A 24,591-nucleotide genomic window follows, 5' to 3' on the forward strand; every position below is an offset into this window, starting at 1 on the left:
GGCTCATGCCTGTAATCCCAGCACTTAGGGAGGCCAAGGTGGGTTGATCACCTGAGGTCAGGAGTTTGTGACTGGCCTGGTCAACATGATGAAACCCCATCTTCACTAAAAATGCAAAAAAGTAGCCAGGCGTGGTGGTGGATGCCTGTAATCCCAGCTACTTGGAAGGCTAAAGGAGAAGAATCGCTTGAAACTGGGAGGTAAACATTGCAGTGAACAAAGATGATGCTATTGAGCTCCAGCCCAGCAGGTGACAAGAATGATACTCCACCCCAAAAAATAAAAAAGAAAAGAAAGACCAAAGACCTCTGTACATGCCAAGTGAAAGGTGGAAGTGGGGATGAGACAGAAATCTGGGAGACCAAGAAACAAGGTTGAAAGGGCTCGGGTACAGGAGGAGCTTGGATCAGGGCTTCAGAGAACAAGGAACTGAGAAAGGAATTCCAGGTGGTCGAATGCAAAAAACGTGGAGTCTGGAAGTGAGGACAGTGTGAAGAGAAATGGTACACATCTAGGAAGACACCCAGGTTTGTGGCCTGGTTGACTCAGTGGACAGCAGAGCTAGCTCTGAGATGCAAGAGAGGAGCAGGATTTGGTGTAAGACGTCAGGTTTATTGTAGAATTCTTTTTTCTTTTTTCTTTTTCAGAGACTGAGTCTGACTCTGTCCCCCAGGCTGTAGGGCAGTGGCGTGATTATAGCTCACTGCAGTTTTGAGCTCCTGGGTTCAAGAGATCCACCTCAGCCTCCCAAAGTGCTGGGATTCTGGGGTTCCAGGCGTGAGCCACCCTGCCAGAACTATTGTAGGATTTTAAAAATTATTTATTATTTATTTATTTATTTTTAAGACGGGGTTTCACCACGTTGGTCAGGCCGCTCTTGAAATCCTGACCTCAGGTGATCTACCGGCCTTGGCCTCCAAAGTGCTAGGATCACAGGCATGAGCCACCATGCCCGGCAGGATTTTTTTTTTAAGTGTGAGATGCCCTTGGGAGAAATAGGGGAGGCCATTGACTACGGGAGACTAGAAAGATCTATGATGGGGCCCGGTGGCTTCAGCACACATGCGGAGCACTGGCTCCAAGTAGGAGCTGTTGGGATCCGGGGGAGACTTTGGGTTACAAGTGGATCACTGGGACACTGGGGCACCGTGGGGATCAATACAATTTGGGAATCGGGTAGGTTTTGGAGGCCAAGTGAGGTTGTTAAAAATAAGTCATGAAGGTTAACGTTGGAGGTTGGTGGAAAATATGAAGGATGTTTGGGGTTAGCATTAATCAATAGCGGGTCAGAGGAAGTCCTTGGAGTTGTGTGGGAACACAGGGATTTGGCGGGTCACCAAGAGTGGGGAAGAATGGTAAGAGATGCTGTGGTAATTTGGGGACTTGAATATGTCAGTGGGAAACTCTGGAGGTCAGGGGAGTGTATGTTGGGAGTCTACGGAAAGACTAAGGGTCACTTGGGGTCGGCTGTGACTTCATGGGAAGGCTGGATTACGGACGAGGGCTTTTTGGCGGGGGTGGGGAGGGGGGGGTCCCTTCGTTGCCAGGCAAACGGTTCCCAGGGCGCGGTCGCTAAGGGCTTTTCTAACTGGCCACGCCTCTTTCCTATACGGGCTCCGCCCCCGCAGCCAACCAAAAGTCGGTCACAGGCACAAAGGCTGCGCCCATCTTCTCGCCCCGCCCACAGTCTCTACCCGTTACCCGAGCGACCGCGGGGGATCGTCCCGCTTCCGGACCTGGGTGCCAATCGAAGAGGCGTCGCCCGGGCGACGACCCCACCTTTTCCGGTGCGGGCTCGCGGCTTCCGGCAGGGGGTCCGGCAGCGGGCGGCGGTCCGGCAGCCGCTGGGCCCGGGGGGCGCCCAAGATGGCGGCGGGCGGCGCGGAGGGTGGCTCGGGCCCCGGCGCCGCCATGGGGGACTGCGCGGAGATTAAGTCGCAGTTCCGCACCCGCGAGGGTTTCTACAAGCTGCTCCCGGGCGACGGCGCTGCTCGCAGGTCCGGTCCGGCTTCCTCCCAGACCCCGGTGCCGCCCCAACCGCCGCAGCCCCCGCCCGGCCCTGCCTCCGCCTCCGGCCCGGGCGCTGCAGGCCCCGCGTCGTCCCCGCCGCCCGTAGGCCCCGGGCCCGGGCCCGCGCTGCCCGCCGTGCGCCTCAGCCTCGTGCGCCTCGGAGAGCCGGACAGCTCCGGGACCGGGGAGCCACCCTCCACGCCCGCGGGGCTGGGCTCGGGGGGAGACCGCGTCTGCTTCAACTTGGGCCGTGAGCTCTATTTCTACCCGGGCTGCTGCCGCCGCGGGAGCCAGCGGGTGAGCGGCCTGTATCGTGGGGCCCTGGGTGCTGAAAGGATGTGGGTTCCAGAGAACTGATAAGAGGGTTCCCGAATTGGCATGGGACCCTGAGATAGACGTCCTAAATGTGGTGCACGTCCTAGGGCTACGGCATTCTTGGAGGGACTGTAGGATTCTGAAACGTGATGGGAAGCCCGCGGGGTGCTGGGCAGGCATCTTAGAGGTGATGGTGGAATCCCCTTTACCCCCTTTATGCGTAGGGGTTCTGGGATGGTGAGTATTTTAGACGTGACCGGGTATCTGAGATGAAGTGGGATCCCCGGTTCCGGGGTGGCAGGCATGGTAATGGGGAATCATGAGATGCAGGATCAGAAGTGATGGAGAAACGAGTATTGCAGCCTGGAGTGTTCGGAGGGATCTTGAGATTGAGCCCAGGAATGAGGAGAAGTCTAGAAGTGATGGGGACCTTGAAGGTAATAGAGGTCTAGAAGCTGAATGGGATCCTATAGAAAATTGGGGTCTGGAGATTATGAGGCTCCTGGAGGAGATGAGCGTGTGGAAGCTGATGGGAGATCTTAAGGAGAGGAGAGGCCCTGGCAGGGAAATCTGCAGGTGTGATTCAAGGCATCCCCAAAGCGATGTGGTGAGATCCCTGGCAGGTTATGGTGGTCCCAGAAATGATGGAGATCATCAGAGCACACAGGTGATAAACGGGCCTAAAATGTGGGAGGCCATGAGGTTTGATGGGTCTCCGAACTGTGGCGGTTTAGGGACTCCAAAGTGAAGGGAGTACTAGGATGTTAGGCTTTAGAGTCCTGGGAATTTGGATGCCCTCGAGGTTTGGGGGCCTTGGAATATTGTGGTAATAGGTCCCAAGGGAGTTGCCGAGGTTATAGGCTGGAGAGGTGGGGCTAAAAGGAATCGGAGCTCAGGAACTGTGTGGACCCACAACCCGGATGCTGTAGACAAGGGAGTGTCTGAATTAGGGGTGACCCAACTTTGGGGAGACACTGTGGTCAAGGGGGATCCTTCCCGTCTTTTTCTCTACTCTGTGATTTGGGTCCCATTCCCGTCTGTGGTTGCCCCCTCCTTCCCAACCCACCTACCCACCTCCCCACTTCCCTCTGGGTTCTAACCCTGCTTCCTCTTAGTGGTTTCCCCCAACCTCAACATCCTCTTCCTTCCCCTCAGTGGCACAGACCGTTAACTCCTTTTCTCCCACCCCTCAAGTCCATTGATCTCAACAAGCCAATTGACAAGCGGATCTACAAGGGCACCCAGCCCACCTGCCACGACTTCAACCAGTTCACTGCTGCCACGGAGACCATCTCCCTGCTGGTGGGCTTCTCAGCCGGCCAGGTGCAGTACTTGGATCTCATCAAAAAGGACACCAGCAAGTTATTCAATGAGGAGGTGATTGCACCCCACAGAGTCCCCAACTGCTCTGCCTTCTCACCCACCCACTATTCGCCATTAGGCTGCAGCTGCCTGGGGAACAGTGTAGACCTGAGAGGGCAGGACGAGGGACAGATGGAGAATTGCAGCTAATGACAGCTGCACTTACTGTACCCAGGCCCTATGCTGTGTTACCCCCACAGGCTGAATATTCCTTGAGTTTTTAAAATCTTTTTAAACTTTTTTTTTTTTTTTTTTGAGACGGAGTTTCGCTCTTGTCACCCAGGCTGGAGTGCAATGGCGCGATCTCGGCTCACCGCAACCTCCACCTCCTGGGCTCAGGCAATTCTCCTGCCTCAGCCTCCTGAGTAGCTGGGATTACAGGCACGCGCCACCACGCCCAGCTAGTTTTTTGTATTTTTAGTAGAGACGGGGTTTCACCATGTTGACCAGGATGGTCTCGATCTCTCGACCTCGTGATCCACCCACCTCGGCCTCCCAAAGTGCTGGGATTACAGGCTTGAGCCACCGCGCCCGGCTAAACTTTTTATTAATTTTAATTTTTGTTTATTTGAGGCAGAGTCTCGCTCTGTGACCCAGGCTGGAGTGCAGTGGTGCAATCTCAGCTGACTGCAGCCTCCACCTCCCCGGTTCAAGCAATTCTCCTGCCTTAGCCTCCTGTGTAGCTAGGACTATAGGTATGCCACGCCCAGCTAAGTTTTGTATTTTTAGTAGAGACGGGGTTTCACCATGTTGGCCAGGCTGTTCTCAAACTCCTGACCTTGTGATCCACCCATCTCGGCCTCCTAAAGTGCTGGGTTACAGGTGTGAGCCACCGCACCCAGCCACTCTTTGGGTTTTCATCAACCACTGGATACAGAAGTGGGCTGCCCATTTTGCAGATCAGAGAACTGAGGCTAGTAAATAAGTTGGGTCTTAGTTGATGCCCTTGTTGTTTGATTTCTGGACTCTGGAGGCTTTGGATTCAAAGCCCTGCTGCACCATTTACTCACCATGTGACTTTGGGAAGGTGACCATTCTCTGAGCCTCACTTTTCCTCCTCTGCAAAATGGGATTCCAGTTCCTACCTCGCAGAATTGCTATTGTAGAATCGTACATGGAGATTGCTCAGTCCTGGGCCAACTTGGCACACGAGGAGATGCCAGTAAACGATCTTATCCGCGGGCAGGGACTGCTTTTGGCTTCTCTCTCATTCTCTCTGGTCCAGAGGAGGTGTTCCATAAATATTCTCAGAATGAGTGAATGGCTGAAGGGAGTGAGTGGAACAGCGAGTGGATTAAAAATTCATTAGCTCATCCATTCACAAATAGTTTTTGAGCATCTGTTCTGTGCCAGGCACTGTTCCCAGCACTAGGGATATCACATCTCAGGGGCCTGGTCAGGAGGCCCTGCCCTTTTGGAGCTTTCAGTCTAGCTGGGGAGACGGACAGTTAATCAAGTTAAGTCTTCGTGTGTCAGCAGGTGATTAAGGCCCATGGAGAAGAAAACAGTGGGGAAGGGGCTGAGGGAAGCTTGGAGAGTGTAGTGGGGTGGTCAGGAAAGGCCTCACTAGGAGGTAATATTGAAATAAGCACCTGAAGGAGGCAGGCGCGAAGACTTACCTGGGGAAGGACATCCTTTTTTTTTTTTTTTTTTTCTGAGATAGGGTCTCACTCTGTCATTCATGTTGCAGTACAGTGGTGCGATTTTGGTTCACTGCAACCTCCAAGTCCCAGGCTCAACCAGTGCTCCCGCTTCAGCCTCCTAAGTAGCTGGGACTACAGATGTGCACCAACACAACTGGCTAACTTTCGTATTTTTTGTAGAGGTGAGGTCTCTTTATGTTGCCCGGGCTGGTCTTGAACTCCTGGGCTCAAGCGGTTCGCCTGCCTCTACCTCCCAAAGTGCTGGGATTATGGGTGTGGGCCACTTCGTACAGCCAAGAAGGACATTCTGAGTAGCGGGGCCAGCTAGGGCAAACGCAGGCTGGCACAGAAGCCGCATGGCCAGAGGAGTTACTGAGGGAGAGAGGATGGTAGGTGAGTTCCAAGAAACAACAGAGGGACCAGCTCATGGAGAGTCTGGAAGTCCACGGAAAAGACTTTGCCTTTTACTCTTAGATGGAAGCCTGTGGAGGAGCCTTTCTCAGCAGGCTCACCTGAGCCTGGGAAGGCAGAAATGGCTGGAGTGATTATTTGCTCAGTTCTCCCAAAGATGGTCGGCACCTCATCCCCTGAGGGACAACAGCTCCTTAGTCACTTAGGCTGGCTGCCTGGGGGCATTAGATCCTTGGCCTCTGGAACCCTGCTTGAGAGAGGCTTCGAAGCGTTGAGAGCCAGACAGTGCCAGGTGCTAGCTGATAATTCACAGAGCATCTCCGTGGTGGCTACAGAGGACAGACAAGCCCGGGCAGTAGACACTGAGGCCGGTCATACAGTATTGTAGGCTTGGGGTGGTTGGAGTGGGGTTGTGAGAGGAGGTTAGATTCTGGGTGTGTTTTGAAGGTAGAGCCCACAGGATTTGTTGAAGGATTGGGTGTGAGGAAAAGAGGGGCAGATGCTTAGGTTTTTTGTCTAAGCACGTAGCAGGATGGGGGGTTGTCATTTGTCCAGGAATCACCTTCGAGCTGCCTTCTGTATGCATTGATTTACAGAACGGCGAACCAAACAAAGATCCCTGTCGCCCAGGCTAGAGTGCAATGGTGCAGTCTCGGCTCACTGCGGTCTCCGCCTCCCTGGTTCAAGTAGTTCTCCTGCCTCAGCCTCCTGAGTAGCTGAGCAGCCACCATGCCCAGCTAATTTGTGTATTTTTTTTTTTTTTTTTTTTTTTTTTGAGACGGAGTTTCGCTCTTGTTACCCAGGCTGGAGTGCAATGGCGCGATCTTGGCTCACCGCAACCTCCGCCTCCTGGGTTCAGGCAATTCTCCTGCCTCAGCCTCCTGAGTAGCTGGGATTAGAGGCACGCACCACCATGCCCAGTTAATTTTTTGTATTTTTAGTAGAGACGGGGTTTCACCATGTTGACCAGGATGGTCTTGATCTCTTGACCTCGTGATCCACCCGCCTCGGCCTCCCAAAGTGCTAGGATTACAGGCTTGAGCCACCGCGCCCGGCCTAATTTGTGTATTTTTAGTAGAGATGGGGTTTCACCATGTTGGCCAGGCTGGTCTCAAACTCCTGACCTTGTGATCCGCCTGCCTTGGCTTTCTAAAGTGCTAGGGTTACAGGTGTAACCTAGGAGGAGCTGGCTTTCTGTGAAGAAATTTCTTGTTTGAAGCCTGACGTAGTAAAGATTGGGAGAGGGTTAGGCAAAGCAATGAACCCCAACCTTTTTGGCACAGGAACCGGTCTTATGGAAGACAGTTTTTCCAGATTGTTGTGGGGATGGGATTGGGATTGGGATGAACCAGTGATCTACCTGATCATCAGGCATTAGATTCTCATAAGGAGTGCACACCCTAGATCCCTTGCACGTGCAGTTCATGGTTGGGTTCGTCGGGTTCGCGCTTCTGTGAGAAGTGAATGCTGCGGCTGTTCCAGTAGGAGGCCAGGCTCAGGCTGTCATGCCCGCTTGCCCACCGCTCACCTCCTGCTGTGTGGCCCAGAGGGTGGGAACCCCTGAGATAGAGGACAATTCTATGGCAAGTAGGACTGTCCCCTCACCAAAGATGGGACATTGAGGCTCCTTGGAGCACCCCGCGGCCACCTTGCAGCAGACCCCATTCTCCAATGTTTCCATAACCTGGTGTCCATCTGTCTCCCCCAGTTTGGGAGCTTCTTTCTGAGGAGGGCCTGGTGTGACACCTGCTGTGTGAGTGGGGCCGTGTCCAGCAGCCTTGGGGCCTTCGGGTCGGGGAGGAGGTCTGCCTGGGTTTTACTGCCTTCTCCCAACCCCATCCTGTCTCCCCTGGCAGCGGCTGATCGACAAGACCAAGGTGACGTATCTGAAGTGGCTGCCTGAGTCGGAGAGCCTGTTCCTGGCATCACATGCCAGTGGCCACCTGTACCTATACAATGTCAGCCACCCCTGCGCCTCGGCCCCTCCCCAGTACAGCCTGCTGAAGCAGGGCGAGGGCTTCTCTGTCTACGCTGCGAAGAGCAAGGCACCCCGCAACCCACTGGCCAAGTGGGCGGTGGGCGAGGGGCCCCTCAACGAGTTCGCCTTCTCGCCCGACGGCCGGCACCTGGCCTGCGTGAGCCAGGATGGCTGCCTGCGTGTCTTCCACTTCGACTCCATGCTCCTGCGCGGGCTCATGAAGAGCTACTTTGGGGGCCTGCTGTGTGTGTGCTGGAGCCCCGATGGCCGCTATGTGGTGACAGGTGGCGAAGACGACCTGGTCACCGTGTGGTCCTTCACCGAGGGCCGTGTAGTGGCTCGAGGCCACGGCCACAAGTCCTGGGTCAACGCCGTGGCCTTCGACCCTTACACCACACGCGCAGAGGAGGCAGCAACAGCAGCTGGTGCCGACGGAGAGCGGAGCGGTGAGGAGGAGGAGGAGGAGGAGCCCGAGGCTGCAGGCACAGGCTCGGCTGGGGGCGCCCCGCTCTCTCCGCTGCCCAAGGCTGGCTCCATCACCTACCGTTTCGGCTCAGCAGGCCAGGACACACAGTTCTGCCTGTGGGACCTCACTGAAGATGTGCTGTACCCGCACCCGCCTCTGGCCCGCACCCGCACCCTCCCTGGCACGCCTGGCACCACACCGCCGGCTGCCAGCAGCTCAAGGGGTGGTGAGCCTGGCCCGGGCCCTCTGCCTCGCTCGCTCTCCCGCTCCAACAGCCTCCCGCACCCAGCGGGCGGGGGCAAGGCGGGTGGCCCGGGCGTGGTGGCAGAGCCTGGCACACCGTTCAGCATTGGCCGCTTTGCCACGCTCACACTGCAGGAGCGGCGGGACCGGGGGGCCGAGAAGGAGCACAAGCGCTACCACAGCCTGGGTAACATCAGCCGGGGTGGCAGTGGTGGCGGCGGCAGTGGTGGGGAAAAGCCCAGTGGCCCTATCCCCCGCAACCGCCTGGACCCTGCCAAGGTGCTGGGCACCGCCCTGTGCCCGCGCATCCACGAGGTGCCGCTGCTGGAGCCCCTCGTGTGCAAGAAGATTGCCCAGGAGCGGCTCACGGTCCTGCTGTTCCTGGAGGACTGCATCATCACTGCCTGCCAGGAGGGCCTCATCTGCACCTGGGCCCGGCCGGGCAAGGCGGTGAGTGGCCCCACGCCAGCCTGCCCAGGACCTGGCAGGACCCTTGATGGGAAGAGGCAGGCGTTGGCAGAGAGAGGGCTTTGTCACTGTCACAGCTTCTGGCTCTTTGGGATGAGGGGAAGCCGTGGAAGTCTTAGCGTCCCAGAACAAGACCTCTCAGATCTTAAGAGTGATGGGGTCTAGACCTCAGCGGCAGGCAGCAGAGAAAGGGGTGCGTGTGGGAGACAGCTGGGAGTGGGGGTCCCTGCGTGGCCAGGTCTTAGTGCCTGTCACTCGAACCAAAATCTGTTCCAGTTGGACATCTGTTTTTTTTAATGGTGAAACTTTTTGAGTGCTTTGGGCCAAAACTCCAGAGGCAATCTCAAGCCTGTGGGCATGGCTATCAGCATGGGTCTGGGACTCAGGATCCAAGCCTCCTGCTGAAGGCACAGGCTGGGAATCCCAGGCCCGGATTCCAGTCCCACTCCCTGTGTGACCCCGGCCAAGTCACTGTCCCCCTGACCTCCAACTTATCACCTCTTAGAATAGACCCTGTAGGGTGGACAGTGGGTGGATGCACTTGCCTGCTGGGCGGGCTGTGGCATTGGGAAGTCACAGTAGGCGAAGCACAGGCCTGGCACCTTGGAAGTTTGGAGCTGGTCTTGGGTGTCTGCCCCTTAGGGCTTGGACTCAGGTGCCCAGGGTCCTAGAGGCCGTGGCTTGGTTCCTTGGATCCTCGGTTTTGGAATCGTAGAGTCCTGAGTCCCTAGAACTTGAAAGCACAGTCTGAGCACCTCAGAGGCAAGATCGGTGGGATGTGGGGAGTCTGGTTGAGTCCTAAAAGAGACCCCTCTGTCTCCCTAGTTCACAGACGAGGAGACCGAGGCCCAGACAGGGGAAGGAAGTTGGCCCAGGTCACCCAGCAAGTCAGTGGTAGAGGTAGGACTGTCCCTGAGTTCTTTCCCCAGCACCTCAGGGTCCCTCCCAAGTTAGAAGGAAGCACCAGTTTCCCCTTCCCCTCCCACCCTCACCCTTACCCCATCGTGTCACTCAGGATCCTCGGAGGACTTTGACTATTGATTATTGAGTAAAAGTGCCGACTGCCAGGACAGGAAGCTAGCTAAGACGCAAATTCCCAGCCTAGAGCAGCGGCCTTTGGGGGTTTTGGGGTGGACCCAAGGGCAAGGCCAGGGTGGCAGCAGTTCTGGGGACTCTGGGCTGGCTCCCTCCCCTTGACACTGGCTGAAGCCCGGGTGGTCTCTAACCCCTCCCATCTTTCCCTCTCATCTTCCCCAGGGCATCTCCTCCCAACCAGGCAACTCCCCGAGCGGCACAGTGGTGTGAAGCCACGGATATCGGGGCCCCCACCCCATGCCCCCAGCCTCCTAGCCATAACCCTTCCCGCTGACCTCACGGATCAACGTATTAACAAGACTAACCATGACAGATGGACTGCTCCGGTCCCCTAACCTGCACAAAATTTGGGGGCCCCCCAGACTGGCCCGGACATTGGGGGGATGTCACAGTCCTTGTGGCCTCAGCCTTGTCCTCCACCCACTGCCAAGTACAATGACCTCTTCCTCTGAAACATCAGTGTTACCCTCGTCCCTGTCCCCAGCATGTGACTGGTCACTCCTGGGGAGAGACTCCCCACCCTCCCACAAGAGCCCCAGGTCTGCAGTGTGCCCCTCGATCGAGTGGGCAGGGCCGGGGTTGGTCCAGCCCCTGCCCAGCCCCCACCCCAGCCACCCTTGCTATTGTCTGTGCTTTGGAAGAATGTTAAATTATGGAAGTCCCTCAGGTTCCTCCCTGTCCCCCAGGACCTCTTATTTATACTAAAATTCCCTGTTTTCTCAGCGGCTCTGTCCCCTTCGGAGGAGATGGTATAGAGGACCTGTGTGTTTGCTCTTCGGTTCTAGGCAGTCCGCTTTCCCCAGAGGAGGAGTGCAGGCCCGCTCCCCTGCACAGCGTGTCCCACCCCTTTTAATAGCAGGAAAAGCCGGAGCCTGGGAAGGGAAGGGACCCTCGAGGCACACAGCTGGTGACCCATTCCAGCACCCTCTCGGGGAGAAGAGCATCCTGCCGGCAGCCAGGGCCCCTTGTCACAGTCCTCAGTGGGTGTTTTTTAAATTCCCAAAGCTGCCCTGAACCACATTTCCCGGGCCCTGCCCAGGTAGGACTCTGTCCTTGCCTCCTAGTTTCTCAGGCCTGGCCCTGCTGAGGCCCAGGTGCCCCAGGCCGGCTGGTGGCCCCGACTTCCACTCTGGAGAACTGTCCACCCTGGAAAAAAGAGCTCAGATCCCTCCTGGCTCTTGGAGCCGTAGGGAGTGTGTCTTCCCACTCCACCCTCCACCCCCCGAAATGTTTCTGTTTCTAATCCCAGCCTGGGCAGGAATGTGGCTGCCCGGCCAGGGGCCAAGGAGCTATTTTGGGGTCTCCTTTGCCCGAGGAGGGCTTGGCTCCGCCACTGGCCTCCCCCAGGTTTTGGGCAGCAGGTCACCCCTGTTCGGGCTCCGAGGGTGCCCCCTCTTGGTCCTCTCCTCACCACCCCTTCCCCACCTCCTGGAAAAAAAGTGTAAAGTGGAGACCCAGAGGGCTAAATTTAACTGTCTGAGTTGGAATCTGTCTCTGAGTCACCCAAGAAGCTGCCCTGGCCTCCCGCCCCCTTCCCAGGCCTCAGCCCCTTTCTCCTACCCAGCCCCAGCCCCAGCCCCTGGCCCCCAGCTCTGGAGCTTGTTGGGAGCAAGGGGTTGATTGCTACTGGGTCACTCAGCCTTGATTGGCCCCGTTTCAGCAATGGGCGGGTTCCTCTTGGAATCTGTCACACCTGTAGCTTCCTCTGTGCTCAACCTTTTTATTGGGGTGACAGTGTGAGAGTTGAGATTCTTCATCTGTCCCCCCTACTCTAGCACTAAAGGGTTCTGCAGGGCCCTGGAAAGAGGGAGCTTGGGGGGCTGGCTTGTGAGGGGTTAAGGCTGGGAGGCGGGAGTGGGGCTGGACCAAGGGGTGGGGAGAAGAGGAGGAGGAGGCCTCAGTAGCAGAGAGAAGTGGCCAGAGAGGCCCAGGGGACAACCAGGGACAGGCAGACATGCAACCAGGGCTCCAGGGCCTGGGCAGGGGCTGCCTGGCTCTGTGACAGGAGGACCCCGAGCCCCCGGCCCGGGGAGGGGCCATGGTGCTGCCTGTCCAACATGTCAGCCGAGGTGCGGCTGAGGCGGCTCCAGCAGCTGGTGTTGGACCCCGGCTTCCTGGGGCTGGAGCCCCTGCTCGACCTTCTCCTGGGCGTCCACCAGGAGCTGGGCGCCTCCGAACTGGCCCAGGACAAGTATGTGGCCGACTTCTTGCAGTGGGGTGAGTGCCTGCCCTCGGGGCTCCCGCAGGTGGGGTGGGGGTGGGGCAGGAGATGGGTCTGGGCACAGAGGCCTGGCTGTTGGGGGGCAGGATGGCAGGATGGGAATGGGGAGATCCTCCCATCCTGGGGCTCAGAGTGTGGATCTGGGTCCTGGGGCAACATTTCCCTGCCCTGTGCCACCCTAGAGGGGCAGAGTAAGGTCAGCAGAGGCCGGGGTGGCTATGACTCAGAGCCATGGCTTAGGAGTCGCAGCCGGCCAGGCTGCCAACAGCCTCCCATGGCCTCCCTGCACCCCACCCCAGGGTCAGGGCCAGGGTTATTCTGGAAGCTCCCTCTCCAGGGACCCTGCCCCCCAAAGTTGGCCCTATGGCCCTCTCCCCTGGTTTCCGCAGCCTGGGGCAAGCCAGGAGGGACAGCATGGGGCAGCTGCCAGGGGCGCAGCCGACAGGCAGGTGTTCGGCGCCAGCCTCTCCAGCTGCCCCAACAGGTGCTTAGGCATTGGGAGGGCGGTGACTCACTCAGGCCCTGGGGGAGAAGCAGCTTTGCAGACAGGCACCACCAGCGCCCCCTCCTCTTCGATTGAGGACAGACAACTTTAGGTTCTTCTGGGTGTGCCTCCTTTCTCTGTAGGTTCTGCACCCACCCCCCAGCCCCAAAGCCTTTGTCCCTATGAGCCATGCTGGTCAGCCGCCATTCCCCCCACCCTGGCTCCCTGTGTCCTTTAGTTCTCCTGGCCCGGGGCCTCCAACCTTCCAGCTGTCCCACAAATCCCCCTCTTGCGAGGGCTTTCCAGGGCCTAGGGCCAGGGCTGGAAGGAGGATGCTTCCCATACTGCCAGCTGCCTTGTCTGTCCCCCAGCCTTGGACTCGGGCTTACTGGTCACTGGATTCTGTCACTCCCAGCACCCTGCCCCTCTAGCCCCTACATGCCCGGCCCTCAGTGACTGGCGCTTGGTCTTTGGCCTATGCGTGCCACTGCCTCTTGCTTCCTGTCTCTCCACCTTCCCCTGCTTCCTCTTGTGTCCCTGTCTTTCTGACCCAGGCCTGGTTCCTTTTCCTCCTCCTCCCATTTCACAGATGGGAAGGTGGAAGCCGAGAAGGGTTAGGCCACTCAGCCTCTGGAAAAACCTTATCCCAATCTCCCCTAGCCCTTAATGACTCTCCTGGCCTCCCTTTAGCAGGGAATGAAGTTGGGCTGGCAGGGTAAACTGAGACCGGGCGGGGTTGGGGTCTGGCTCTCCCGGGAGGAGCACTCCTTTTGTGGCCCGAGCTGCATCCTGCGGCCCCTCCCCTGCCAAGCCTGGGGCGGGGGAGGGGGCCTGGGTTCCCGCTGCCTTAAAAGGGCTCAATGTCTTGGCTCTCTCCTCCCTCCCCCGTCCTCGGCCCTGGCTGGTTCGTCCCTGCTGGCCCACTCTCCCAGAACCCCCCGGAACCCTCCAGGGCCCCTCTCTTTCCTCCAGAACCCACTGTGTCTCCCCTCCTTGTTTCCCCTCCCATACCCACCCCTCCATTCAGCCTCCACTTCTTCCACCCCTGGGAATCCAGGTCTCCCTGTCCCCACTGTCCCTGAGCCTCGAGCCTCCACCAGAGCCTGTCCCCCACCCAAGCTGCCCTGTTTAATGTTCCTAGTTGGAGAACTTTGTCATCTGTTAATAAGAGATGGGCCGGGATGGAGTACTGGAGTCTGGGGTGTGACCAGGCTGGCTTTGTTTCCCTGTTCCGTTCCTTTCCCCAGCCCCAAATCTAGGGTTTCCCAAAGTGTGGTTCAAGAACCACTCGCATCTGAATCTAGAGGTACTGGATACAACCCCAGGTCTGGGCCATTACCCAGTACATACTACATGAGAACGTGGGGATGGGGCCTCAGCTGCACCTAGAGTCGGGGTGGAGGGCTGGAAGACCAGGAAGGTGGAAGAACTGGGTCTTATTTCCTTCTCCCCCTGTTCTTCAGGGTCTGCCCTTCTACAGACTCCCTTACCCCACCCTTGCCCTCTTGCACTACCCTGGAGCCCTCTGGCCCAATGCCCTGTCCCCCTAAGGGCTTCCCAGGCACCTCACCTCTATGGGAGGATAGTTCTGGGCTCCCAGAACTTTACACAGTGTTTATGTCCTTGGGAGGCAGATAGTCTTAGGGTGAGGCTGAGCAGCAGAGAAGGGGAGACAGAGGGACAGAGGGTGGGGCTTTCCCCCTGGTCTCCAGTGCCTTTTCTAGTGACACTCGGTTCTTTTCCTCCACCACACCCCCAGCGGAGCCCATCGTGGGGAGGCTTAAGGAGGTCCGACTACAGAGGGAGGACTTTGAGATTCTGAAGGTGATCGGACGCGGGGCGTTCAGCGAGGTGAGTCCTGAGCCCGAAGGGAGTCCCACTCGACTAGTGGTGGGCGGGGCATGGGGAGTGGGGCGGGGTCTTAGAAATTGATGAATGACCGAGCCTTAGAACCTAGGGCAGGGCTGGAGGCGGAGCTTGGGACAAGTAGGCGTGTTGTGGTAGATGGGGCGGGGCCACGACTGGGTGCCGACGGAGGTGGAGTTGGTTCTGGGCGAGCCCTTCTGCTTTCCCGCCATCTCCACCCTGTTACCCTATATCGGCCTCAGGTAGCGGTGGTGAAGATGAAGCAGACGGGCCAGGTGTACGCCATGAAGATCATGAACAAGTGGGACATGCTGAAGAGAGGCGAGGTGAGAGGCGGGGTGGGCTTGGGGGGCCTTGAGGATCCGCGCCCCCTCTCCGGCTGCAGCTCCTTCGGGTGCCCTGCAGGTGTCGTGCTTCCGTGAGGAGAGGGACGTGTTGGTGAATGGGGACCGGCGTTGGATCACGCAGCTGCACTTCGCCTTCCAGGATGAGAACTATCTGGTGAGCTCCAGGCCGGGGTGACTAGGAAGAGGGAGCGAGCCCCTTGCTGTCACTGGACGAGGAGGTGGGGAGAGGAGGCTCTAGGATTGGGGGCGCTGCTTGGAGACGCCTATGGGAGAGTCTGTGTGCGGTAAGAGGGTGTGTCACTTGGATGAGGAGCCTTCCTTATATGGGGCGGGGATGGTGTCTCTCACTGCCCGTTTCTGGGGCTGATTCGGGTGACTCTTTTATAAAGATGTCTATGCTGGGGTAGTCTCTTATCTGGAATGGGATAGCTCTTCCGGAATTCTAACGAGGCCACTGCCTAGGCAGGGAGTGTCTGAGACCTATTCTCTGGGTGTTGAGCGGTCTTCGGGCTCTTTTTCCCAGAACTTCTCAGGGGTAGTGAATCTGCCTAGTGACGTGCCGGGAAAGGTTTCTTGTGGTTTTTCCTGAGGGTGGGGAGCGGGGCCGCAGGTGGCCTGATTTGGCCCAGCAGATCTCTATAGTTCTCTCTGGGCTGGGGCTGCAGGTCTCTGCTCAGGGATGGGGTGTCTCTGGGAGTGGTTGTCCCGGCCATCCGTGATGAATCAGGGCCTCGGGGGACTACCGACCACCCATGACGCACCCCCTCTCAGTACCTGGTCATGGAGTACTACGTGGGCGGGGACCTGCTGACGCTGTTGAGCAAGTTTGGGGAGCGGATTCCAGCCGAGATGGCGCGCTTCTACCTGGCCGAGATTGTCATGGCCATAGATTCGGTGCACCGGCTGGGCTACGTGCACAGGTGGGCGCGGAATGGCTGAGGGCTGGGGCGGGGAGGGCATAGCAAGCTTGTTCCCTGGCAAGATTCCTGGAATGTCGGAGCCCAGAGAGGGCAGGGCCGAGAGAGGGACCTCCTTGGTTGGGGCCCAGCGGGGGCGGTGCCTGAGAGTAGGGTCCAGAACTGTAGAATCCCCACAGGAGCAGAACTCGAGGAGGTGGGGCTTCAGGCGGCACTGCCCAAAGGGGGCGGAGCCTGATGGGACCACGGGAGGGAGGTTCAGTTCTCCCACTCTTCTTTCCTCGGTGCAGGGACATCAAACCCGACAACATCCTGCTGGACCGCTGCGGCCACATCCGCCTGGCTGACTTCGGCTCCTGCCTCAAGCTGCGGGCAGATGGAACGGTGAGCGAGTGCCAACCGCAGAGCAATTCAGGCCGCTGCTGAGGGATGGGAGGCACAGAGTGTGGGGGCGTGACTGGATTTGGAGGGGAAGGAGGAGGTGACCCAGGCCTAAGTGTGCATTGTGTGGCAGAGCATTAGACCAAGCAGAGGAAGGGGATAAATATTCGAGAGTGTTTGGAAGGAGGGCCCAGAGGGATGAGCCTGAGCCTTGCTCTGCTCCTTTTGGTCCAGGTGCGATCTATGGTGGCTGTGGGCACCCCGGACTACCTGTCCCCCGAGATCCTGCAGGCTGTGGGCGGTAGGCCTGGGACAGGCAGCTACGGGCCCGAGTGTGACTGGTGGGCGCTGGGCGTGTTCGCCTATGAAATGTTCTATGGGCAGACACCCTTCTACGCAGAATCCACAGCAGAGACCTACGGCAAGATTGTTCACTACAGGGTGAGCGCAGCCCCAGAGAGGCCTGACCTCCCCCCTGGGCGCTCCCAGACTATCACCTCCTCTCCCTTTTCCTCTGAGCAGGAGCACCTCTCTCTGCCGCTGGCAGATGAAGGGGTTCCTGAGGAGGCTCGAGACCTCATTCAGCAGCTCCTCTGTCCCCCGGAGACACGGCTGGGCCGGGGTGGAGCAGGCGACTTCCGGACACATCCTTTTTTCTTTGGCCTCGACTGGGATGGTCTCCGGGACAGCATGCCCCCCTTTACACCGGATTTCGAAGGTGCCACCGACACATGCAACTTCGACTTGGTGGAGGACGGGCTCACTGCCATGGTGAGCGGGGGCGGGGTAGGTACCTGCGGCCCCTGCTTGGCTGCGGGAACCTCCCCATCCCCTCTCTATAAAGTTGGAGTAAGGACAGTGCCTACCTCCTGGGGTCCTGAATCACTCTCTCCCCAGAGCACCTCCTCTGTGCTCACCTAGTGCTGAGGACCCAGCAGTGACCTAGCCAGTGGGGGAACACAGACCAGCCTTAGACAGCGAGGCCCCAGAGTGATCAGGGCTGAGACGACGAAGTGCAGGTGGTGGGGGGCTCCTGACTCAGCAAGGAAGGTCCTGGAGGGCGTCCTGGAGAGGGAAGCTATCTGAGCTGAGACTTGGAGGGATGAGAAGCAGGAGAGGACTCCTCTCTCCACCATGTAACAAGCTGTGGTGGAATGCTTGCTTGGCTATGGGTGCCCTTTTCCGGACAATTCTGGGGATGCAGCACTGACCAGATCAGCTCTGGTCCCTGCCCTCATCCACTTGCAGTCTAGAGAATTAGAGAATTATGGAGAGTGTGGCAGATGCCCTGAAGGGAAGCAACAGGATACAAGAAAAAATGGTGGGGCCAGGCACAGTGGCTCACGCCTGTAACCCCAAGACTTTGGGAGGCCGAATCGGGTGGATTGCTTGAGTTTAGGAGTTCGAGACCAGCCTGAGCAATGTGGTGAGACCTTGTCTCTACAAAAATGTATAAAAATTTGGTTGGGCGTGGTAGCACATGTCTGAATACTCAGCTACTTGGGAGGCTAACATGGGAGGATTATTTGAGCCCAGGAGGTCAAAGCTGCGTGAGCTGGGATTTTGCCACTGCACTCCAGCCTGGGCAACAGAGAGACAGGGTAAGATAAAATTACATTGAAATTGCCCAGGCTGGAGTGCAGGGTAAGATAAAATTACATTGAAATTAAAAAATAGGTTGGGCAAGGTGGCTCACACCTGTAATCTCAGAACTTTGGGAGGCTGAGGTGGGCGGATCACTGGAGGTCAGGTGTTCGAGACCAGCCTGACCAACATGGTAATACCCTGTGTCTACTAAAAATACAAAACTTGGGGCCAGGCGCGGTGGCTCAAGCCTGTAATCCCAGCACTTTGGGAGGCCGAGGCGGGTGGATCACGAGGTCAAGAGATCGAGACCATCCTGGTCAACATAGTGAAACCCCGTCTGCACTAAAAATACAAAAAATTAGCTGGGCATGGTGGCGCATGCCTGTAATCCCAGCTACTCAGGAGGCTGAGGCAGGAGAATTGCCTGAACTCAGGAGGCGGAGGTTGCAGTGAGCCAAGATCGCGCCATTGCACTCCAGCCTGGGTAACAAGAGCAAAACTCCATCTCAAAAACAAAACAAAACAAAACAAAACAAAACTTACCAGGTGAGGTGGCTCATGCCTATAATCCCAGCCCTTTGGGAGGCCAAGGCAGATGGATCACAAGGTCAGGAAATTGAAACCATCCTGGCTAACATGGTGAAACCCTGTCTCTACTAAAAATAAAAAAAAATTAGCCAGACATGGTGGCAGGTGCCTGTAATCCCAGCTACTCAGAAGGCTGAGGCAGGAGAATCGCTTGAACCCAGGAGGCAGAGGTTGCAGTGAGCCGCGATCGCGCCACTGCACTCCAGTCTATGAGACAGAGTAGGACTCCATCTCAAAAAATAAATAAATAAATAAATAATTTAAAAATAAAAAATACAAAACTTAGGCATGGTGGCTCGTGCCTGTAATCCCAGCTACTCGGGAGGTTGAGGCAGGAGAATCACTTCTACCTGGGAGGTGGAGGTTGCAGTGGGATAGGATTGTGCCACTGTACTCTAGGCTGGGAGACAGCGAGATTCCATCTAAAAAAAAGAAGTGGGCTGGGCACAGCGGCTCATACCTGTAATCCCAGTACTTTGGGAGACTGAGGTGAGAGGACTGCTTAAGCCCAGAGTTTGTAACCAGACCAACCTAGGCAATGTAGAGTGACCCCTGTCTATATTAAAAAAAAAAAAAAGAAGGCCAGGCGCGGTGGCTCACGCCTATAATCCAAGCACTTTGGAAGCCAAGGCGGGCGGATTACCTGAGGTCAGGAGTTCAAGACCAGCCTGACCAACATGGTGAAAACCCAGCTTAAAAAAAGAAAAAAGATGCTGGGCGCGGTGGCTCAAGCCTGTAATCCCAGCACTTTGGGAGGCTGAGGCGGGTGGATCACGAGGTCAAGAGATCGAGACCATCCTGGTCAACATGGTGAAACCCCGTCTTTCCTAAAAATTAGTTGGGCATGGTGGCGCGTGCCTGTAATCCCAGCTACTCCGGAGGCTGAGGCAGGAGAATTGCCTGAACCCAGGAGGCGGAGGTTGCGGTGAGCCGAGATCGCGCCATTGCACTCCAGCCTGGGCAGCAAGAGCGAAACTCCGTCTCAAAAAAAAAAAAAAAAAAAAGAAAAAAAAGAAAAAAAAAAAGAAATAAAAAGAAAAAATGGCCAGACGCAGTGGCTCAGGCCTGTAACCCCAGGACTTTGGAAGGTCCAGGCAGGTGGATCACTTGAGGTCAGGAATTTGAGACCAGCCTGGCCAACATGGTGAAACCCCATCTCTACCAAAAATATAAAAAATTAACAGGGTGTGTTGGCAGGTGCCCGTAATCCCAGCAGAGGCAGGGGAATCCTGTAATCCAGGAGGCTGAGGCAGGAGAATCGCTTGAACCCAGGAGGCAGAGATTGCAGTGAGCCAAGATCGTGTCACTGGACTCCAGACTGGGTGACAGAGCGAGACTCCGAGTCACAAAAAAATAAAAAATGGTGGAGGGCCACTTTAGATAAGCCCTGAGTTGGGGCTGGCTTGGGGGGACCACATAAGCCATGATCAAAAAGCAGTGAGGGGCCCACCCTAAGGACTGCGGATGACATCTGTGTGTCTTCCGCAGGAGACACTGTCGGACATTCGGGAAGGTGTGCCGCTGGGGGTCCACCTGCCTTTCGTGGGCTACTCCTACTCCTGCATGGCCCTCAGGTAAGCACCACCCTGGGTGGTCTCCAGAGGCCTCAAGGCTGCCTGGGCTTCCCGGGGCCTGCTCCTTGGCGGCCAGCAGTTGCAGGATCAGTCTTAGAACCTTATCGTTTTGGGAACATGGACTCCTAAGAAGCCAGAGTTGGGGGACCTTAAAATCTGAGATATATGTACTTCAGAATGTTAGATTCATTTCTAAAACCTCAGAGCTGGCCAGGCACGGCGGCTCACGCCTATGATCCCAGCACTTTGGGAGGCCGAGGTGGGCAGATGACCTAAGGTTGGGAGTTTGAGACCAGCCTGACCAACATGGAGAAACCCCATCTCTACTAAAAATACAAAATTAGCTGGGCATGGTGGTGCATGCTTGTAATCCCAGCTACTTGGGAGGCTGAGGTAGGAGAATCACTTGAACCCGGGAGGCGAAGGTTTCGGTGAGCCGAGATCACACCATTGCCCTCCAGCCTGGGGAACAAGAGTGAAACTTCGACTCAAAAAAAAAAAATACATATATATATATTTACAGGCTGAGCACGGTGGCTCAAGCTTGAAATCCCAGCACTTTGGGAGGCTGATCACTTGAGCCCAGGACTTCAGGACCAGCCTGGGCAACACAGTGAGACCCCATCGCTACAGAAAATTGAAAAAATTCAGCCAGGCATGGTGGTCTGTCTCTGCAGTCCTAGCTACTCAAGAGGCTGAAGTAGGAGGATCACCTGAGCCTGGAGGTTGGGGCTTCAGTGAGCCATGATAGATAGATTCCACCTGGGCCTAGTGTGAGGCCATACACATCATGTACTGCTGATTACAATCAGAAATACAGATAAGGAGAAGGAAGTCAGTATCTTGTGAACTCACCGGGACAGCAGTGGTCGGTGGCTCACACGTGCATAGACACGTGGTTAACTACTGTAGAACAGGTGGGGATTTTTTTCTCTCCGTGCTACCTTGTCTAAGAAAACAGGTGGTTTTCTAATCAGCTTTTATTACTGGAAAACATTACAAATGCCATTTCTTCTCATTAATTAACTCAAATTTGATTCTCAGCCGCTGTGGGGCCTGAACAGGTGGTTCAGGATTGAACCCATCCTCTGTTAGACCCAGGTGCATGTCGAGGATAGCTAGGTCCTGAGCCATGTTCCTCCAGGAGAGGGTGCTGGGTTGTAGGGGACAGCCACTTCTTACCCCCAGGGAGGGGCTGTCCCCTTCCCACAGCTGAGCGGGGTGTGCTGATCTGGAGTCGCCATCTTGGGGTCCCATTCCCAGTCTTAGGACCACATCTGTGGAGGTGGCCAGAGCCAAGCAGTCTCCCTCATCAGGTCTGCAGAGGTCACATGTCAAAGGAGGAGATGAACTGACCCTAGAACATGGGGGTCTGGACCCTGAGTCCCTGCAGAAGGTTTAGAAAAAGCAGCTCCCAGCGGCCCAGGGCCAGGGAAGGGGCAGGGCTTTTCATAAGCAGGGGGAAGGGCTGCCAGCCCACCTGAGACCGTTCTCTTCACTCTGCCGCTCCCCTTCCTCAGATCAGGTGGTCTTTGAAGCAGCTGCCCCTTACCCACAGGCCAGGAGTTCCTGGTTCTCCATTCAAGAATCAGCATTCTGTCTCCCTCCCTACTCCCTCCTCCTCTCCCCAGGGACAATGAGGTCCCAGGCCCCACACCCATGGAACTGGAGGCCGAGCAGCTGCTTGAGCCACACGTACAAGCGCCCAGCCTGGAGCCCTCGGTGTCCCTGCCAGATGAAACAGTAAGTTGGTAGAGGTGAGGGTCCGTCAGGGACAAACAGGAGAGAAAAGGCGAGGGCTTCCTGCATGGGGTGCACTGTGGGGCCTTCTGGGAGCTTACTGAACAGAAGCAGACAGAAGCCACAGAGGTCCCTGTGAAGGCGTTACAGTAGGGCGTTTAAGGGTGTGTGTTGCCAGGGATCCGAGGAGCTTATCTTTGAACTGAGCACTGGTGAAGGAAAGAAAAGTACCAGGTGGTCAGGCCAGACCTTAAGGGCAAAGGCCTTGAGCAGGTGGGAATCCTGGTTTGTTCCTGAAAGTCACAGATAGTCTGGCTGAATTGTTCCTGAGATGGCTGACGAGGCCCCAGAAAACAACCTGGCAAGACCTTTTGTCCTGAGGGCATTAGGGAGCTGGAGGGATTTTTGAGAAGCAGAGGGTCAGGGTCAAGTTGTGTTAGTGTTTTAGGACTAGCCCTCTAGTCCCTGCGTGGATTGAGGGGACCAGACTCAGGGATGGGGCTGAGGGGAGTAAGGAAGGGAGGGGGCTTGGATCATTGCAGGAGCGATGGCCATTCCAGAAATCCCGAGGGGGTGGAGGAGTAGGGGACAAGCGAGACTCTCAGGCCTGGAACCAGGGCCCAAGTCCTGAGTCTTCAGGAGCCACGGGCAGCCTTAAGCCTGGTTCCCATACACAGGCCGAAGTGGCAGTTCCAGCTGATATCCCTGTGGTGGAGGCTGAGGCCGAGGTGACGCTGCGGGAGCTCCAGGAGGCACTTGAGGAGGAGGTGCTCACCCGGCAGAGCCTGAGCCGGGAGATGGAGGCCATCCGCACGGCCAACCAGAACTTCGCCAGGTCGGGGTCGGGGCTCGGGGCCTGTGGCAACCCTTGGCAGCCCCCTCTCGTTCAGCCCAGACGGACTCACCGTCCTTACTTCCCCACAGTCAACTACGCGAGGCCGAAGCTCGGAACCGGGACCTGGAGGCGCACGTCCGGCAGCTGCAAGAGCGCATGGAGTTGCTGCAGGCAGAGGGAGCCACAGGCAAGTCCCTCAAGCGTCCCCTTCCCGAGGACCGGGAGGAGGTGGGCCGTCTGCTCCGTGGGGCGTGTATGGACACCTGGGGGAGGAGAGGGACCCATGCTGGGGCACGCCGCGCCACTGCCCTCTTTCGCCCCTCCACGCGCCCTATGCCTCTTTCTTCTTCCAGCTGTCACGGGGGTCCCCAGTCCCCGGGCCACGGATCCACCTTCCCATGTAAGACCCCTCTCTTTTCCCTGCCTGAGACCTGCTGCCCACTCTGTAGACCCTCTCCCTGGCTCCTGGTCTCCCCGTCCAGATCTAGGGCTCACCCTATCTCTTTGCGACTTCAGAGGGCAGAAGCCCTTCCTTCAGTCCCAGATCTCCCTCGGTTCAGGTCTCACCAGATCCCCTCTGGGATCTCCCTAGATAACCTCCCCGGCCTTGACTCCCCTCGCTGTCTCTCGCCGCACCACCGAGGGCTGGGCTGGGCTCCGATCGGGTCACCTGTCCCTTCTCTCTCCAGCTAGATGGCCCCCCGGCCGTGGCTCTGGGCCAGTGCCCGCTGGTGGGGCCAGGCCCCATGCACCGCCGCCACCTGCTGCTCCCTGCCAGGGTACGTCCGGCTGCCCACGCCCCCCCTCCGCCGCCGCGCCCCTAGCTCCACCCGCCCAGTGCCACCCGCTTAGCTGCGCATTTGCGGGGCTGGTCCCACCGCGGGAGGGAGGATCCTCGGGCAGCGAATCAACACAGGCCACTAGGAAGCAGCCAATGACGAGTTTCCGACGGGATTCGAGGCTTGCAAGTGGACTAACAGCAGCTGCTGTTGGGGAGGGGGCGAGGCGCAGGGAGGAGTGCGGGCCCACCTATGGGCGTAGGCGGGGCGAGTTCCAGGAGCCAATCAGAGGGCCGTGCCGGGTGCCGACCTCGCCCTCTCCCCGCAGGTCCCTAGGCCTGGCCTATCGGAGGCGCTTTCCCTGCTCCTGTTCGCCGCTGCTCTGGCTAGTGCCGCCGCCCCGGGCTGCGCTGGGTTGGTGGCCTACGCCGGCCAACTCACCCCAATCTGGCGCCGCCCTGGAGCCGCCCTCGCCCCCTGAACCCTAGAACTCTCTTCGACTCGGGGGCCTCGTTGGAAGACTGAGCGCCCCGGGCACGGCACAGAAGCCGCGCCCACCGCCTGCCAGTTCACACCGCTCTGAGCGTGGGTCTCCGCCCAGTTCCAGTCCTGTGATCCAGGCCCGCCCCCTGGTGGCCGGGGAGGGAGAAGCCGGTTCCGCGGCCGGCGAACGGGGCTCGAGGGGCCCTTGTAGCCGGGAATGCTGCTGATGCTGCTGCTGCTGCTGGGGGAATCGCAGACCACTTCGTTTTTTCGGCTAGGCTGAGGCCTCGACGTGGATGGGCAAACTGCGAGCCTGAAAAGGCTGCAAGCCAGGCTGCCCGTGTTCCACCCTCTACGCACCCCCACCCAACGTCGGTTAGCAAACCGCAAATCCCCCTTGGACATGATGCCCTGCTCTCCAGGGAGTGTCCGATGCGACCTCTGCCCGCTTACTCGGGATATTTGCTTTTGCCCACCCCGCTTTTTCGGGGGATCCCGCGCCCCCCTTCTCACGTGCGCTGCTCTCGGAGCCCCAGCCGGCTCCACCTGCCTTGGTGGTTTGGATATTTATTAACCTCGTCCTTCGACTCGCTGACAGGCTGCAGGACCCCCAACACCCCGATCCACGTTTTGGATGCACTGAGACCCCGACATTCCTCGGTATTTATTGTCTCTCCCCACCTAGGACCCCACTCCCGACCCTCGCGAATAAAAGGCCCTCTATTTGCCCAAAAGCCTTGCGTCCACGGTTTGCGTTGCGTTGTAGGCAGGAGGCTGCGCAGCTGGCCAATCCGAAGG

The 24,591-nt window shown here is 57.6% G+C and overlaps 2 protein-coding genes and 1 long non-coding RNA gene across 12 annotated transcripts; 2 read left to right on the forward strand and 1 right to left on the reverse strand.

Moving 5' to 3' along the window:
• Positions 1-1,657: 1,657 nt before the first annotated feature.
• Positions 1,658-10,713, forward strand: DMWD (DM1 locus, WD repeat containing). Of its 2 annotated transcripts, XM_039465599.2 has the most exons (5): positions 1,658-2,307; positions 3,520-3,702; positions 7,598-8,878; positions 9,722-9,796; positions 10,154-10,713. In XM_039465599.2, the coding sequence occupies exons 1-5, from the start codon at positions 1,867-1,869 to the stop codon at positions 10,199-10,201; spliced, it is 2,028 nt and encodes a 675-aa protein (XP_039321533.2). In that variant the 5' UTR covers positions 1,658-1,866; the 3' UTR covers positions 10,202-10,713. The 2 variants fall into 2 exon arrangements, with proteins under 2 accessions (XP_039321533.2, XP_039321534.2); XM_039465600.2 differs by lacking the exon at positions 9,722-9,796.
• Positions 10,714-10,812: 99 nt separating this feature from the next.
• Positions 10,813-24,527, forward strand: DMPK (DM1 protein kinase). 9 transcript variants are annotated; one of them, XM_010350979.3, is made up of 16 exons: positions 10,813-12,208; positions 13,944-14,002; positions 14,456-14,547; positions 14,805-14,888; positions 14,968-15,063; positions 15,681-15,829; positions 16,117-16,210; positions 16,442-16,648; positions 16,730-16,993; positions 19,871-19,956; positions 21,588-21,699; positions 22,374-22,531; positions 22,621-22,718; positions 22,885-22,931; positions 23,221-23,310; positions 23,639-24,527. In XM_010350979.3, exons 1-16 carry the CDS (start codon positions 12,030-12,032, stop codon positions 23,789-23,791), a joined length of 1,968 nt encoding a protein of 655 aa, XP_010349281.1. In that variant the 5' UTR covers positions 10,813-12,029; the 3' UTR covers positions 23,792-24,527. The 9 variants fall into 9 exon arrangements, with proteins under 9 accessions (XP_010349281.1, XP_074242274.1, XP_010349275.1 ...); XM_074386173.1 differs by having other exon boundaries at positions 23,225-23,310; XM_010350973.3 differs by lacking the exon at positions 13,944-14,002.
• Positions 20,922-23,221, reverse strand: LOC104653262 (uncharacterized). Its single transcript, XR_746486.3, has 2 exons — positions 23,027-23,221; positions 20,922-22,794 (listed from the first exon to the last, which is right to left on the reverse strand). It is a non-coding gene; the product is annotated as an uncharacterized LOC104653262 (long non-coding RNA).
• Positions 24,528-24,591: the final 64 nt, after the last annotated feature.

The sequence above is a fragment of the Saimiri boliviensis genome, chromosome 14 (assembly GCF_048565385.1).
Source record: "Saimiri boliviensis isolate mSaiBol1 chromosome 14, mSaiBol1.pri, whole genome shotgun sequence".
NCBI lineage: Eukaryota > Metazoa > Chordata > Mammalia > Primates > Cebidae > Saimiri > Saimiri boliviensis.